At 39.3% G+C, this 16,547-nt stretch overlaps 2 protein-coding genes across 3 annotated transcripts; both read left to right on the top strand.

Annotated features, from left to right (window-relative positions):
- The first annotated feature begins 75 nt into the window (after positions 1-75).
- On the top strand, positions 76-11,421 carry shcbp1 (SHC SH2-domain binding protein 1). The gene is made up of 13 exons (XM_058077751.2): positions 76-642; positions 1,153-1,368; positions 3,726-3,841; positions 4,454-4,662; positions 4,766-4,861; positions 4,942-5,172; positions 5,281-5,458; positions 6,639-6,759; positions 7,572-7,703; positions 8,835-8,953; positions 9,229-9,315; positions 9,520-9,664; positions 10,328-11,421. Exons 1-13 carry the CDS (start codon positions 414-416, stop codon positions 10,549-10,551), a joined length of 2,103 nt encoding a protein of 700 aa, XP_057933734.2. The 5' UTR covers positions 76-413; the 3' UTR covers positions 10,552-11,421.
- A 1,498-nt stretch (positions 11,422-12,919) lies between these two features.
- On the top strand, positions 12,920-16,539 carry LOC131132271 (beta-1,3-galactosyltransferase 1-like). 2 transcript variants are annotated; one of them, XM_058077748.2, is made up of 2 exons: positions 12,920-13,093; positions 14,706-16,539. In XM_058077748.2, the coding sequence occupies exons 1-2, from the start codon at positions 13,044-13,046 to the stop codon at positions 15,787-15,789; spliced, it is 1,134 nt and encodes a 377-aa protein (XP_057933731.2). In that variant the 5' UTR covers positions 12,920-13,043; the 3' UTR covers positions 15,790-16,539. The 2 variants fall into 2 exon arrangements, with proteins under 2 accessions (XP_057933731.2, XP_057933732.2); XM_058077749.2 differs by having other exon boundaries at positions 14,709-16,537.
- The last annotated feature ends 8 nt before the right edge of the window (positions 16,540-16,547 follow it).

Genomic DNA, 16,547 nt, shown 5'->3' with positions numbered 1-16,547 from the left:
CAAGAACTTTATTTACAAATTAAGGGAAATACAATATTGTGTAGTTTTATTGTAAAAACATTGGCGCAATCGATTCATGTAGTTGAGCATGTACCGGAAATGGTGATGCCAATAGTATAGTGGCGACTTGAACAACAGCTTAATTATAATGACGGAAGTATTTTTTATGACAGATAAAGAATCGTGATGATTTCGAATGTTGTCCACATCCCCTAATTATCAAATGAGAAATAGAGGAAAGGGCGGCAGATGTGGGTGGTGGTGGCTTATCTCGTGTATTTGTACTCCTATCCTGATGGTGGCGATAATGTCAACTGCCGCTCCATGAACTGCTCTACTTCGAACGGCGGTAATGTTTGAATAGATGGGCGTGAACAATTGATGTACAGTAGCTGTGTCAAGTTTTGCGTCATATGATTTTAGTTAATCGAAATATATTTGATTGTTCGTGCGTGGTAAAATTGCAAATGGAGCAAGAAACGAATGCTAAGACACTAACTGGAAGTTCGCCTGATCAGGCTGAAAAGAAGAATGTCGTGTCAGACTTTCTTGTTGTTGATTTGGAATCGTTTGTCAAAGCGGACGACCGGGACGCCTTTGGAAGTTCTGAAACCGGACATATTAATCGGGAAGTGACTCAAGGTATTCCATATATCATCGTTTTTTGTAATATGTGATTTTTAATTAATGTTATGCCGTATATCTGTACACAGAGATACAGACAAATTATTGTTACGGTCACAACGTATGAACTGTGCATAGCATATAGTAGCACTGAACTGTGCACTGTGCTTTACCAAGACTCAATGCTTTATTATTTACAGTCAAATAAATAATAAACAGTCAAATACAGTGCTGGTGTCTGAAAACACTGTTGTGGGGCTTTCCAAAGTGTGGCCTGGGGGGCATTTATGGTCCACAGCTCCATTTTATTGAACCCCAAAGAATATTTTATGTAGAAATGAAACATACAACATTATGATTGTCATACGCATCTTTTTAAAAAAGAGAGAAAGGGCGTAGTGGCCTCTGCATCGTTTCATTTTAGATTAATCAGTCAGAAAAGTTAAATATTGTAAACTGTCTTTGACCAGACTAACTTAAAAAGTACATGCATGTCTTTTATTCAACCATTTCTTTCTATTTTTACAGCTCTGTTCCAAAATGAAGGTCAAGAGAGTGATGAGGCTGGAAGTAATGGTGAAGATGAAGACAGTGGCACAAACCACTTCAACGTGGAAAAGACAGGGACGCAGCTTCAGCGATTCGAGCGCAGTGGAGGAAGTCATTCAAGTTTGCCAGACACTTTTCAGACAGGCCGCCTTCTGTTTTATGAGAGGTTCAAAGCCTACCAGGACTACATCCTTGGTAAGACTCAGACTCACTGGACACTCGCACAAACTGCATAGAATGTCAAATACAATTTATATTCACATGCAGTCAATGAGGCCGCATGGTGACCACTACTCCCTGGTTAGCATGTGGGCCACACTGTCAGGAAATCTGGAAGACCTGGGTTCGAGTCCCCGCTTGGGCTTTGAGTTTGCATGTTCTCCCCGTGCCTGCGTGGGTTTCCTCCGGGTACTTCGGTTTCCTCCCATATTCCAAAAACATGCTAGGTTAATTGGCGACTCCAAATTGTCCATAGGTATGAATGTGAGTCTTTGTGCCCTGCGATTGGCTGGCCACCAGTCCAGGGTGTACCTGGTCTCTCAACCGAAGACAGCTGGGATAGGCTCCAGCATACCAGTGACCCTAGTGAGGATAAGCGGTATAGAAAATGGATGGATCAATCCAGTCTGATTATTTGATATATTCCATTCAACTTACCACACATTCATTCATTCATTCCTTCATTTTCTACCGCTTATCCTCACGAGGGTCGTGGGGGGGGCTGGAGCCTATCCCAGCTGTCTTCGGGCGAGAGGCCGGGTATACCTTGGACTGGTCGCCAGCCAATCACAGGGCACATATAGACAAACAACCATTGACACTCACATTCATACCTATGGACAATTTGGAGTGGCCAATTAACCTAGCATGTTTTTGGAATGTGGGAGGAAACCGGAGTACCCGGAGAAAACCCACGCATGCATGGGGAGAACACGCAAACTCCACACAGAGATGCCCAAGGGTGCAATCAAATTCAAGTCTCCTAGCTGTGTGGCCTAGATGCTAACCACTAGGCGCAGTGCAGTGGCTATTGTTTAATTAATGTAATGTTCCTGACTCTTAGTGGTTAATGCAGTAGAATACAATGCAATGGTGCGGAGAACACATATGTGCTTGATTTGATAAGCATGCACCAGAATCGCCTGTCTGCTCTGTTGGCACTTGCCCACGTGTGATCAGATAAAAGTACACGACCCGTCTTGTGTTGATGTTTACTTTGGGGGTATTCTGCAAAGCGAGTTTAGTGGGTTAGCAAGCTGTGTAAGTGTAAAACCGGACGTGCCTGTTCCTCAACTGGTCTCTTTTAAAGCAGCTGTATCACCATGGTATTAGGCTAAACTCATAACCAGTCCTGTGGGTCGGTTAGCTTTAATGCCATGAACTTTAGTGTTAATGTATGAGTCCCTGTACCTCCTGCATGGTAATGGTAATGGTTTTATTTCATTTGAACATGCATCAGATTACAATTGAGTGCATCCCATAATCAGTTCCCAGTTCCACATGTCCAAAAGGAGTAGGAAGAAGCAAAGCTTATTAAATCCTACCCCTCCATCTGGTACTTTTACAATCAGTAACTGTCAGTTACATTTGTTCACTTTCTGCTTTCCTAATATAGTTGAAGTTTTTTTGTAATTTTATTTTTGTCATGTACTGAAGTAAGAGGTGATATGACCGTAGTGTCACTTACTGACAGTCAAAAAAAAAACATTCTTGTGGTAATTTTTTTGCGAGTGTTATGGCAATCACAGCACAATATTAATGAATGCGATTATTGTGCTATTGTTATGAATATGTCAATTTCTTGGCTTTGTGACTACATTTGTTTGAATCTGGTTTTCAGAACGTGTTCTGGTTGTGATGTCACAGCCAAGATGGTGGCAGTCAGAAAACTTGCTGGGGGCTGTGTCAAAATCTGAATTTCATTTCAATCGTATTATATAGTTGCCAGTTAAATGTTTTATGAAGTGAGTATGGTTGTTTTATTTGGGGTTTTTTTTCAAACTTTTTAGGTGTCATGAGAACCTTAAGCTACTGTAACTTCTTGGAGGGGATTCACATTAGTTAAACATATTTTGCCTTGTGTCAGGTTGGATTGTTCACAGGAAGAGGAAAAATTTGCATTATTTGATTTTAATTATTGATATGTGTCATATGCTGAGAAGTTTGTATGCATGTCTTTAGACAGGCTTCCCATGCAACCAGTCCCCGGGGTGTACCCCACCTCTTGCCCTGAAGACATTTGGGATAGGCTCCAGCACACCCCGTGACCCTAATGAGGATAAGCAGCATCGAAAATAGATGGATTGATTCATCAAATACCAAAATAATTGTCGATGAATTGTATAAATGGTGAATCATTGATTCATCAATGAATTGTTGCAGCTCCAATGATACACCTATATTTACTGAGGCTATGGAAGTATGGAATTTTGAAATGTCAAATCCGCAGGAACCCTGTTTAGAGCTCGAACCTACCTACAAGCATCGCTTTTGAAATGTGTAAAGCTAAAATAACGTCACAACTTCTCATGCCCGTGTTTTTGTATGATTAGGTGACTGCAAGCCCTCAGAAGTCAAGACCTTCATAGCTGATTACTTGAAGAAAGTCGTGTTGTCATCTGGTTGGCAAGCTGTCTGGGCCACTGATTTATTCGATGTCCTGGTGGAGGTAATTTCACAGACTGCTATCAATTACAAGTGGCAACAAATTTCCCTAAAATGCTTAAATGCATGCTACAGTCCTCCACGTTCCACGTTCTGGAACTGTGATAAAGGCTACTCAAATTTGTAAAATATTATACCTTTATTAATTTTGACTTTGTCCTCTCTTGCTCATTTGGTTGAGACTTATTTGTCCTCCCTGGACAACCATCACACAATTTTTCAAGAGGAGAAAGGAACAGAAATGTGTAGAGCCGGGTTGTAATTGGAGTTAAGGGTTTTCATTTTGAAGATATTTCTGAAACAACTGTAATGTTGTTATTATACTGTAAAAATGCAAACAGCTGGATCTTTAATTTGTTCAAGTTTTTAAATATCTTAAATCAAAAGTAGAATTCAATTGCTAAATTAGCCTTTATTGCTACAAACACACCAAAGTACTGAAAATTGATACCCCTGATTACCAGTTCCAATTCCCAGGTATTCGTTATCAGTATGAGTTGAAATGTGAAAGGTTTCTAGTATTAACAACACGACAAGATGGACGCCATATTGTATGCTAACCAGAGAATGCCACGCAAACTGAGACAAACTTGTAGCAAAGTTTTCTATGTTTCAGGTTCATGATGCAGACCTGAGTGATCTAAAAGCTTTTGTGAAGCTTGTGCTTCCTTTGAAATGTGAGGCGAGAGGATGTGAAGTCAATGAGGAAACCATGGCTGCTCTGCTGGAGGCAACTCAGCACAAAGTGCCCCTAATTGAACTTCAGGTGGTGTATGATGAGTCTGGGGACTTTGACCAGACCGCTCTAGGTCTTGAGCACCTCAGGTATGGCTTTTTTTCACAGGCTTCATATTTGATAAAAATCTTCATCTTAGCATTGTAAAAGGCCTTGCAATTTCTGATACGACTCTTACCATTGCATTTTCAGATTTTTCTACAAGCATGTTTGGAGGCGTTGGGATGAAGAAGATGAGGATGATGATTTTGACTACTTTGTCCGTTGTGTTGAGCCTCGTCTAAGACTGTGAGTGCCTCTGGTATGTTATTATTTAATGTTAAATGGATAAGTATTTACAAACCGTGTTTGAATTTGTCTTGCCACAGTCACTATGACATTTTAGAGGAAAGAGTTCCAGCAGGTCTTGTGTCAGAATATAAGACGTTACTGGAAAACTGCGAACAATGCTTCCAGGAGTTTTCGGTGCTGCGCAGCAGCCTAGGCAATGATTCAGACTCTGAGCTGGATAATGTTTCAATGGTGGAGGGCCTGAAGCTTGATGACCAGTTGGAAACATTCAAACGCAAGTTGAATATCATTGAGAATCCATTGTTAAGGTAAGTGATGTTTTTGTCTTTAAACACACATTGCTGTTACTATTTCACCAATTAACACTTTTAACCTCTTAATCCATTCAATTATTTATTAATTTTTTACAAATGCAGGTATGTGCTTGGCTACAAAGGTAATGCTCGTCACCAGTTCATCCAAAGTCGTGGGCAAAGAGAATCGGGCATCAAGGTGGCCCATGTGGTCACAGCATCCTGCACTACCAATCAGCTCCTCTCCCTCCTCAATGACAGGCTTCTATCGCACTTTTCGTCAGAAGACACTGAAATCCAAGTACGTACTTGACACTAATGTGTGTGGACTCACACTATGCTAATTGTACCGTGCTTGGGCCCACTTCACACCTAAAGTCTGGCACGTTTGCCCCGAGTGCGCTGATTCGTGCTCACTTTCACTTCTATTGGCACAATTGGAATAAGTGGACCAATTGCACATGCCTATGCAACGCGCTCATACTCGTTTACTGAAGGCAGGGGTGTCCAAACTGCGGCATGACGGCCATTTTCAGACTGCATCTAATTTTTATTAGCTCAGTATATTGTAAAAGTAAAATAAATTCATTATTCGTAAGATATACATACGTCTTTTGTTTTTTTGTGGTTAATTGATTCCGCACCCGGCTGCAATTAGTGAATTTCCATGAAGTAGGATTCACACATTAGCATTGACAGCATAGTTAGTGGCTATTGCTTTCATTTTCTAGCGCTTATCCTCAAGGGTTTCGGGGGTGCTGGAGCCTATCCCAGCTGTCTTTGGACAAGAGGCGGGGTACACCCCGGACTGGTCGCCAGCCAATCACAGGACACATATAGACAAACAACCATTCACACCACACTTGCATTCATACCTATGGACAATTTAGAGTTGCCAATTAGTCTAGCATGTTTTTGGAATGTGGGAGGAAGCCGGAGTCAGAACACGCAAACTCCACACAGAGATGCCCAAGGATTCAATCAAATTCAAGTCTCCTATCTGTGTGGCCTACACGCTAACCGCTAGGCGCAGTGCAGTGGCTATTGTTTAATTAATATAATGTTCCTGACTCTTAGTGGTTAATGCAGTAGAATACAATGCAATGGCGCGGAGAACACATATGCAGTCAACATTCACAGGGGAGCCGCAACTCATGCTAGCCATGAGCACTCTCCACACTGTTAACCATCCCTGAATTGCTGCACACAAAATGTGAAATAAAACATACTGTGTGCATGTGCTAATATTTTTCTGACACTGACATATGCTGTCTGATGAATACAATCTATCAGGATAATACTGTATTATAGATACTGTAGATTGACTTACTGCGATACTTACTTCATCCACTGACAGCTATTAAGTGGTGTTTCAACAGCATGTTCAATATACAATATACACGTGTGCAGAAATTTCTGGCAGTGAATTTCTCCAAATGTAACTGTTTTTTTTTCCTTTGTGTATGTTTTTGTCTGCGTAGTTTCATAGCGACCCTGTTTCAGCGGTGGATTCATGCCATCAGGGGGACATGGTCTTTGTCCTCCCAGGAGTGTACAGTGTTGCCAGCTGCATCTTCCTTCCGGACTCCATCACTATAGAGGGTATGTGGTATCCTGATTCTGATACTTAGAAAAAGTCTGATCACCTCCTGTTGAGCTTGGATATATGTATAATCGTCCATTTCGGCACTCAAATTCATTCCTTTTTTATGAATTTGACTTGCTGCTTTCCAGCTGTAGATTGTGGATTTGGATTGTGATAAACACATCATTTTCAGTTTTTTATGAACACAAATTCAGGGCTTAAAGTATTCGCTGGATCTCCAGCGTTTCGATATGACCAACGAAAAAGAAAAAAAAAAGAATCTGCCGGACACAGACAAACACAAACCCATTGTAGCCATGCGGTAGAGCTCTGAATGCAGCTATTGCCAAGCCTCTCAAACCGCTACTGTCCAATCCTACGATTATGCAGCGTTCAAGACAACTCAGGGAAAGGCGTATGTTTTTGTGATCATATTTATACCATACCCATTTTGTGGGAAACATTCTCAGTAGCATATTAAACAAATAACAGGTCCAATTAAATCACTCTCTGATGGAGCTACACTTAACACCCAACCTCTGATGTGCTACTAGTACTTAGCTACATATAAAAACAAAAATAACTTGCTTTAAAAAGGCCCACACCAAAAAAAGAGCGGTGTTGGTGAACTAATTTTGTGACGGTATCTTGTAATGTAGCTCAAGGGTTCTGAAACTCTGAATTCTGCAGAAAACAGAAAAACAAAACAGAAAAGAGTCGCTATTGTTAGGTTGAGGTCTTTTGCCCTGTTTGAGTCATGTGCTAATTGCTGTCTAAATGATCCGAGTAAAGTTTGTTGCATATGTGCTTTTGTCTGTTTTTCTGCCAGGATTTGGGCTCCCTGATGAGGTGGTGATTGAGAAGAAATACAGTGGGGACTCCTTTATTGAGTCCACAGGAGCTGATGTCCAAATTTCCAACATCAAATTCATTCAGAATGAAGCTATTGAGGGTATTTTATGTGAGTATTCAGTTTAATAACTGGAAGCATGGATTTCCTGCTTCCTGCCCAAACTGTCTGTTTAATTTACTCCACCACCCTCCTTCAGTTATGCCCACTCCGCTGTGTTTGGTCACACTCCCAAGCTCTCCCGCGGACTTTCAGACAGCTGCCAAGCTCGTTTTGTCTGATTACTTACCCAAAATAAACACAGTTTGAACACTGAAACATTGTTACTTACAGCTAGCTCTTCTGACTCAACACGACCAAATAACGTTTGAAAGGTGTTGGACTTGACTTGACTTGTTCACTAAACACAGTGTTAGTCACGTTACTTTAAAAAAGTAATTAGTTATAGTTACTGCCAAGCGACTACTTCTCCAAAAAAGTAACTGAGCTACTCCACTACAAAAGTAACTAGTTACCAGTGAAAGTAACTATTGCATTACCTGAAGACACAATTTTACTAAACCATAGCCAATCCTCATTGCTTATTTGTTTATCTCACGCCTTCCCTTGTCACTCTGCAACACTCTCACTGCGCTGCAGATTAGTTATGAAGTCGGTGATATATTTTTAGGAGGCTTCAGTAACGATAGTGCTGTTATTAAACTCCATGAGTCAGATTTTCACAAAGTTAAGTGCGCTCGACCAAAGACCCACTGTAAATGTAGGCCCAGTGGATTGACAAGCAAATACGTATCTGTAATTTTGAACGAGATTGGTTGAAACGCATGGCTTTCAACAGGGTCCCACGTGGGACTATATCCTGTTTATAAATAAATGTCCATAAGTCACTGATCATCTCTCGCATGGTTATAACATTATGAGAATCCGTTTTACATGCATGGTGCAATGTCTTCTTTGAGCACAGCTCGTAGGGAGAGTGCGCAAACTACTCCATGTGGTGGTGAATGCAAGTTTCATTTGAATAGATGTCGACATGTACAGGCTGTTGGGATAATGCTGGCTCCATTTTTGACCAATCTTCTTGGCAGCATTATGTATTTAAATTGATTGGTGAAGCAGCACTGCTCGGAGCAAAACACTATGCTGCCATTACTGTGCCTGACTCCTTCACTGCTGCAACATTACTTATGTTTTTGTTTCTGACCATAAAAATAACAATTTTTTTTTTTTTTTTTTCACCAGGTGTGCGAAAGGGCTACCTGTCCATGGAGAATTGTGTGCTCCAGTGTGAGACAGCTGGGGTTGTTGTCCAAACATCTGCTCAGCTCAGTATGAAAATGTGTGATCTATATGGATCCAAGGTGATTGGAGTTCTGAAAATAATACTATTAAAAATGATGCTGGAGAGCCATCTGCTTAGCTATCCAGACAGTTTTCAAACACATTTTCTCTGTACTTAGTACTGGTAAAAGTAACAACAGTTAGTAATTATGAGTGAATGTGTATTAACCTCTACTGCTGTCACTGTTCATGCTCATTGTTTTGAAATGTTTGGGTTTGTAATAATCAACAGTTAATCATTTAACAGTTATGACATGATAATAACATGGACGCGGCATGCTATTCATCTCTGCAGGGAGCCGGTATTGAGATTTCACGTAGCAGTGTTTGCACTCTGGTTGGCAATGGCATTCACCACTGCAAGGATGGCATTCTTATCAAGGTACAATACATAGGGGGCTTTTAACGATTCATTTGTACCCTTCTTTTTCCAGGGTGGATTATATAGATATGTGTATGTATGTATGTATATATACACATATATATACTGTAATGCGATCGCTCTTCATGCATGTGAGATAAGATAATGCTCACAAAATTCATCAACCTTGGATTGTTTCACGTTGTATATTTTCATGATTTATAGGACTTTGCAGATGAAGTGAATGCGACCCCTTCAATTACCATGGAAAACAATGTGATTCACAACAACGAGGGTTATGGCGTGATTCTTGTGAAACCCTCACACCGTCAAGACAGGAATGTTACGCTTGACAAATGCGTTTACAAAGGTAAAGAGTAGATGATACTCCATTGGAGACTGGTCATTCAAGTACAGTGGAACCTTGGTTAGTATCATGAATCTGTTCCAGAAGGATAGGCTCCAGCCCAAATGTACTCTAAAACAAATCGATTGCTCCCATAAAAGTAATGTAAATCCAACAAATGGTGAATTAAATTGATAAATGAACATCTTATGTTACATTGTTTTGCATCGCAGCGGTCAGTGCATATAAACATTGTGGAACATAACAATGGCGGCAGGCGACAGCCATACAATGGGAGAGAGAGTAATGCAGAGAGATTGTGAGGTCTTTTTTTCACGGAGGCATTCTTGTAATGCTAATGTACACTATTGAACTCATATTGTTGTGGGAAACCCAAGTCTTTACTTCAGTGGCCCCACGAACTAACCGGAACTTTGTTCATCACCGAAATCCCACCAGAACTCGGCTCACGGGTTGCACTACACTGCGATGAGGATGTCATACAACTTACAACGTATTAATAACACAACAAGCCATATTGTACTCTCGCCAGAGAATTGTATGCAAACCTAGGCAACATTTTTAGCAAATTTAATTTAACCGGGACATATGCTGACTGAGGTTCCACTACGTTCATTTTAACCGCAAATAGGGGTTATGTTCTCATCAATTGTCTTCCTTGTCTAGATGATGGCACTGGACACCCAGTTGCCGCACCAAGCCAGACGACAAACTTGGATGTTCCACCCGAGTTGACAGAGAATAGTCATCACACAGAATCAGCCAAGAAATGGCACACATCATGTAGTGTAAGTCTGCAAGACCTGATTTCCCACCAGGTATTTGTCTCTATCCATGGCAACCAGTTCAGACGCAATGGCATTGGTGATTTTGGCACATTTTTATACTAACAAATCCACATAATAAAAATATTAATGCACCAAATAACTTTTACCTATTAGGATTTAACTTTTTAGAAGATTGACTGTTTAATGGTGAATTCAAACGTTTAAATCTGCAAAAGAAAAATGTATCTAAAAAAGCCTGAGCTCTGCCAAGACTAGTGTAAAACATATACCGGTGAGCCCCGGTTTACCGTTTTGTGGTTATGGATGTGTTCCCATAAATGTTATTTTGGTCCGCAAGCACAAGACTCACTTGAGAACTATTTACCGAATAAGGTGGAAGACTATGTAAGGGTGAAGATGGTATTATGATATCTACCCGGATGCTGGAAGGATGACAAGGATGTGTTCCATCAACAATCTCTGGAATGCGATCCTCGTCTCACGCACGCATGCACACACACACACACAGGACACATGTTCAAAAACGGTTGAAAATCACAAAACCCTTTTACACAACACTTCACTCCCAGGTCCCTACAGGATCCTTGAGCATGTGAAAAAATCTGCTCCTTTGTAAGCAACAGTAATGACTTAGCATGTAATGTTTTTTTGTTCTTTTTTTTGGTTTACTGTTACATTTATTTCACGTATTAAGTGTTTTTATTACTGTTTTATTTCCATCCTGTCTTACATGTGCAGTGGAACTGATTTAATGTTAATTTGGGTATACGTTTCGACTTACAATGGGTCATAGGTCTTGTAAACCAAGGACCACCTGTATATGAATGTTCAAATATGAACACATCTATAAAGATATTTTATTAATATAATAAAATAATTGTCTGTCTTATAGGGGAAATAAATGTATTCTTTTGCACTGCTATTTACTCACTGACTTGTCACTTTGGAGTTAGATTAGGTTTTTTTTTTATTACTCGGTGTTTATTGTGGTTCAGCGTTAGATTTTTCCAATACATCGGTTTTCATCATTAATTTGTCTAGATGAAATATCAAGGACATTCTTCTCTTAGGAAATAATGTCATTCCATTTAATCAGTTCCAGAAAAAATATATATATAATCAACAGTTACATTTCTATAGAGAATACTGTAATTCTAGTTTTAGTTGCAGGAAACAATGTGAAATAATTAAAAATGAGGAATGGATGGAACCTATTGTTGATGTGGATGTCCTGTACATCTTGGTGAGATTGAATTCAATTGTGTTTCTCATCTTATTCATCACATTGCTGCCACTCACAGCATTATCACGGGTTATTTAGCAGTCGTGCTCAATAATGATAATGAATCCTGCACAGGATTTTGCAGGACAAACGTCCGTTTTAGTTTGTTTATTGTATGAAAAACAAAGCAAAATGTTAGAAAAGATGTTTGCCAAATCATACAAAAACCATGGAGTACAAAACCGAGGTTTGACTTTATTTGTCGTTCCACATAGTGACAGTTATTGGTTCTTTTATCCTTTGTAAAATATGTATGTTGTACCACATGGTGCCTTGGTACTTTAAAATATTGATAATGTTTATGCAAACAGCCACCCTCTGGACTGAAATAATTTCTCTTGGAAATTAATTAATTAATCAATATACACTACCGGTCAAAAATTTAAAAACACCCCAATTTCTGTAGATGATAAACCTACATTTACTACAAACCGACCCCCCTCGTTATTTAAAAGTTGAAAGTTATTTTTAGTAAAATGATATCCTGAAGAGATAAAGGAATAGTTGGGATTTTTTGACATTAAGTTGTATAACATTCCCTTCAGCAGTGTAAGTCCATCAACAGCGACTTGGTCATGTGAGCCCAGTTGTGGTTGGATTTCATTGATTACACTGCTGAGTGGTATGTCATACAACTTCATGTACAAAAAACTCTGAACTATCCCTTTAAGAGAGGAAAGGAACGCTTTCCCGATAAATGCTCTTCAAATAAATGATGAAGTCTATGGTACCCATTATGTCATTGTATGGTCATATCACCTCATACTTTGGTACGGGACAAAAATAAATAAATAAAAAAACTTAAACTATATTAGGAAAGCAGGAAGTGAACAAATGTACACTTACTGATTGTAAAAGTACCAGATGGAGGGGTAGGATTTAATAAGCTTTGCTTCTTTCTACTCCTTTTGGACATGTGGAACTGGGAACTGATTATGGGATGCATTCAATTGTAATCTGATGCATGTTCAAATGAAATAAACCATTACCATTACAACATTTTCCAGCGTACCGAGTGCATTCCATGCTAAAGAGCCCCATTTCAATCCTAGTGATGTCCCTGCTACAAAACATCATAAGTCAGCTATTTGCTCCACACCCCCAAGCAGAGGTGCATGCATTGACACGCATGCACATTTCTTCCAACATGTTTTAGCAAGTGTTGTTCATGCAATAAGAAGGCAACAGCTCTGAGGACAGATGAGTTAGTTGACCTCAGACTATTTATTATTATTCTATTTTGGATAGACGAGGAGGGGCAAACAAAGGTTGAACTTTTCAGTGGAGCTTGTGTTTTTTCTCTACTTTGGAAATGGACCTTCATCGTGAGGAGAGCATGGACATGCAAGAGAGTTGTGAAAGGTGTGTATTGTATTCGGTCAAAATGGAACATTGTTAAACGTTTTATCATGTCACCTAGCTTTGCTACCGAACCACTACTTATTATCACCTGCCTAATGACAGCAGACGTGGGAAAGGAGTGGACCAGGGGTGTCTAACGTCCACATGCATAACCTGCATTTTCATGGGAAATCCTGCCCGTAATATTAACCACTGTGAAAAAGGATTGAAAGGGAATAAAGTAACCGCAATAAAAATGAAGTAAATTACAAATGTAAGGCAGAAGACGCGTTCAGATTGATTACCACCATTATTGTATTATTTTTAACAGCCCTGGAAGTTATTTAGTACGATGCATAAACATATTTATAAACACCCCTCTGTTTATAAAGATGCATAAATGTCTTTATAAACAGACATAAAAAAATATATGTATGAGGTTGCTAGCCATAACGCTTCACGGCTTCACTCTGTCATGGTTTTTTTTTTCCAAAAATATATTAATTAATAATAATTAGGGCTGTCACTCAGTTAAAATATTTGGTTTCATTGCATTTTGTCCATAGTTAACTTAGTTAATTCGTCACATTTTAATTGATTATGAGTAGGGGAACTCCTTGTAGTAAATGATTTGAATTGCAACTACAGTAATAATTACATCAAATTTTATGTAAAGGCAAATTAATTTCGGACCTATGGTCCATTATATAAAACAATACAGTCAGCAAGCATATTTTGGTATTACTATTTTTCTTTATTATTAGCATATTAGTGCTTAAACTTGCCCATAAACATTCAGCAAAAACAAAATGTGAGCAAGTGACACCTCACACTTACACAAACATGTTTTTTTTATAACAGTGTCAGCTCAAAATAAGATGTGTTGATTTATTTTTTGTACACAACTTTTTATTGAATATTCTTTCTTTTCTACAAGACTTAACAACAACCAAGGTTGCTGCGAACATGATGCAACCTACGTTAATAAACACAGACTATATGAGCACATATATATATATATGAATAAGTAAATAAGGTACAAAAGTGACAGTTAAACAATTACAAGGATGACAGTTCTATGCAGGTAGTCCATAAAGGGCTGCCAGGCCCTACTGAAGTGAGAAAAGTTTTACTAGTTTAATGTCAGTAATAACTTCCTTAAGCCAACTATTATGGGGGGGGGGGGGGGGGAGTGTTTCCATTTGTTTCAGAGTGTAGTTTTTATCCACAGTTAAAGTAGGGATGTAAATCTCTTTGTGGTACATGATTTGATACGCAACTAAAACAATAACTACAACAAAATATAAGTAAAGAAATGTACATTTTATTTACATTATAAATTATTTTATTATTTATTTTATTATTATTCACTATTATTTATTATTTGTTACTTATTATTTATTATTATTATTGTTGTTGTTTTATTTATTTATTTATTTTTAATTCCAAAAATAATATAGTTACAAATCCCACAGTTGTTGCATGTTTAATGTCAGCAGCGTTTTGTCACACTCTGCTTCACAGTACTTGAAGGCACCATCTTGTTGATTTTTGTGTTGATTATGGTTATTTATAATCAACACACATATCATTTGACAGATCAATCTAACTGACCCTTTCTCTTTCGACTCAGCAGACATGCAGCCCCACAAAGGAGGTGTTGGGGTGGAAGACGACGCCGCTCTCTTTTTTTTATTCTGGCTCTGTCAGTACTTTTATTTTACTGCAGCAGAAACATGGAGGACTTTGCGTTTAACTGGATACCTAAATTGTTAATGCAATATAGGACAAGCAAATGTTCACAAAATGAAATGTTTATCAATGTTTCAACAAACAACATTTCCATTATTGGAGTTACTTCTGAAATGTCTGCAGTTATTCAAAGTCCATACATCGTGGCATACCCCCATGAGTATCACTTCATTATAAATGAGCCAAAAAAATGTGAGGATCAGAAATCTTTTTTGGTTCTCATGGTTCCTGTGGCGCCTCACAACAGGCGACAGCGTGACATCATCCGCAGGACCTGGGGTGGCAACGGGGTGGTGTTGGGCAAAGTGGTAACTGTCCTTTTCTTGTTGGGGCTCCATACTGGAGAACCGGTGCCACATATGGAAGAAGATCTGCAGCAAGAGAGCATCAAACACCAGGACCTCATCCAGAGCAATTTCCAGGACTGCTACAATAACCTGACCATCAAAACCATGGTGATGCTAGAGTGGCTCAACTTCTATTGCTCTGAAGTCTCTTATGCCATGAAGATTGATTCTGATATCTTCCTCAATGTGCCAAATCTCGTTACCATGTTGCTGAATGCTCCAAAGACAAACTACATGACTGGTCTTGTGGCTAGAGAAGCAGCCGTCCAAAGAACTCACACCTCCAAGTGGTACCTACCAGTGGATATTTACCCGAAATCTCAGTACCCGCGTTACGCTTTGGGTCTGGCATATGCACTGTCTTTGGACCTGCCGAAAAAGCTTTTAGAGGCTTCAAGGCACGTCAAAGCCATTTACATCGAGGATGTGTACTTGGGCTTGTGCATGGAATACTTGGACATCCCTCTCACAGACCCTCCGAATTGTGATGACTTCCAGGTCTTTCCTGTGCCGTACAATCGCTGTTCTTATTCCAGACTAGTTGCCACCACTTTGGATGATAATACTGATCTTCTGTGGGTTTGGAAGGACTTCAATCAAACCGGGGGTTCCTGCTGATCAGCCTAAATACAACTTGCACTGTTATGTTGTCTTAATGTTTAATGTCTTGTCACCCATTTTGGGCCATTTCTGTTGTACGGAATAGAAGCCTGTCCCATCTGACTTTGCACCAAAGGCAGATTAAACCCTGGACTGGTGCCAGACATCTATTACTGATGTAGATGAAACATTTAACATCTGCACACAAACCCACAATTATCTTTTTGTCAATTGAGCATGATGCATGGTGAAAATTCTGACTTGCAAATAGCATTTCCTATAAGAGTAGGTGTCAACTTTAACAGCAGTGGCAGAACCAGGATTTTTTCTTTGGAGTGGCTAAGATGATACTATTATTCACATGCCTGAAATGTCTAGATGGCCAGCCATCAAAGTATGTAATGGTAATGGTAATGGTTTTATTTAATTTGAACATGCATCAGATTACAATTGAATGCATCCCATAATCAGTTCCCAGTTCCACATGTCAAAAAGGAGTAGGAAGAAGCAAAGCTTATTAAATCCTACCCCTCCATCTGGTACTTTTACAATCAGTAACTGTTACATTTGTTCACTTCCTGCTTTCCTAATATAGTTTAAGTTTTTTTTGTCACGTACCGAAGTACGAGGTGATATGATCATACAATGACATAATGGGTACCATGGTAGTTTATCGCACTAACAAAGTTCCTTTGTGCCATCTGATCTGCATGTTGCCACAGGTTTTGTTTACATCACAAGTAATAACTATGTGGGTGGAGTGGGAGCAGGGAAGT

Source organism: Doryrhamphus excisus, linkage group LG1, assembly GCF_037039965.1.
Source record: "Doryrhamphus excisus strain RoL-2023G ecotype Guam linkage group LG1, RoL_Dexc_Guam_v1.1, whole genome shotgun sequence".
NCBI lineage: Eukaryota > Metazoa > Chordata > Actinopteri > Syngnathiformes > Syngnathidae > Doryrhamphus > Doryrhamphus excisus.
The sequence above is the reverse complement of the archived record's forward strand: the minus strand, read 5'-3'. Positions and strand labels throughout refer to the sequence as shown.

Bases quoted from the DNA above. Each gene is read 5' to 3' on its own strand.
- shcbp1 (XM_058077751.2), top strand. From the start codon at position 414: ATGATTTTAGTTAATCGAAATATATTTGATTGTTCGTGCGTGGTAAAA. The intron at 5,173-5,280 runs GTAAGTGATGTT...TTACAAATGCAG, and splicing joins ATTGAGAATCCATTGTTAAG to GTATGTGCTTGGCTACAAAG. The intron at 6,760-7,571 runs GTATGTGGTATC...TTTTTCTGCCAG, and splicing joins GGACTCCATCACTATAGAGG to GATTTGGGCTCCCTGATGAG.
- LOC131132271 (XM_058077748.2), top strand. From the start codon at position 13,044: ATGGACCTTCATCGTGAGGAGAGCATGGACATGCAAGAGAGTTGTGAA. The intron at 13,094-14,705 runs GTGTGTATTGTA...CTTTCGACTCAG, and splicing joins ATGCAAGAGAGTTGTGAAAG to CAGACATGCAGCCCCACAAA.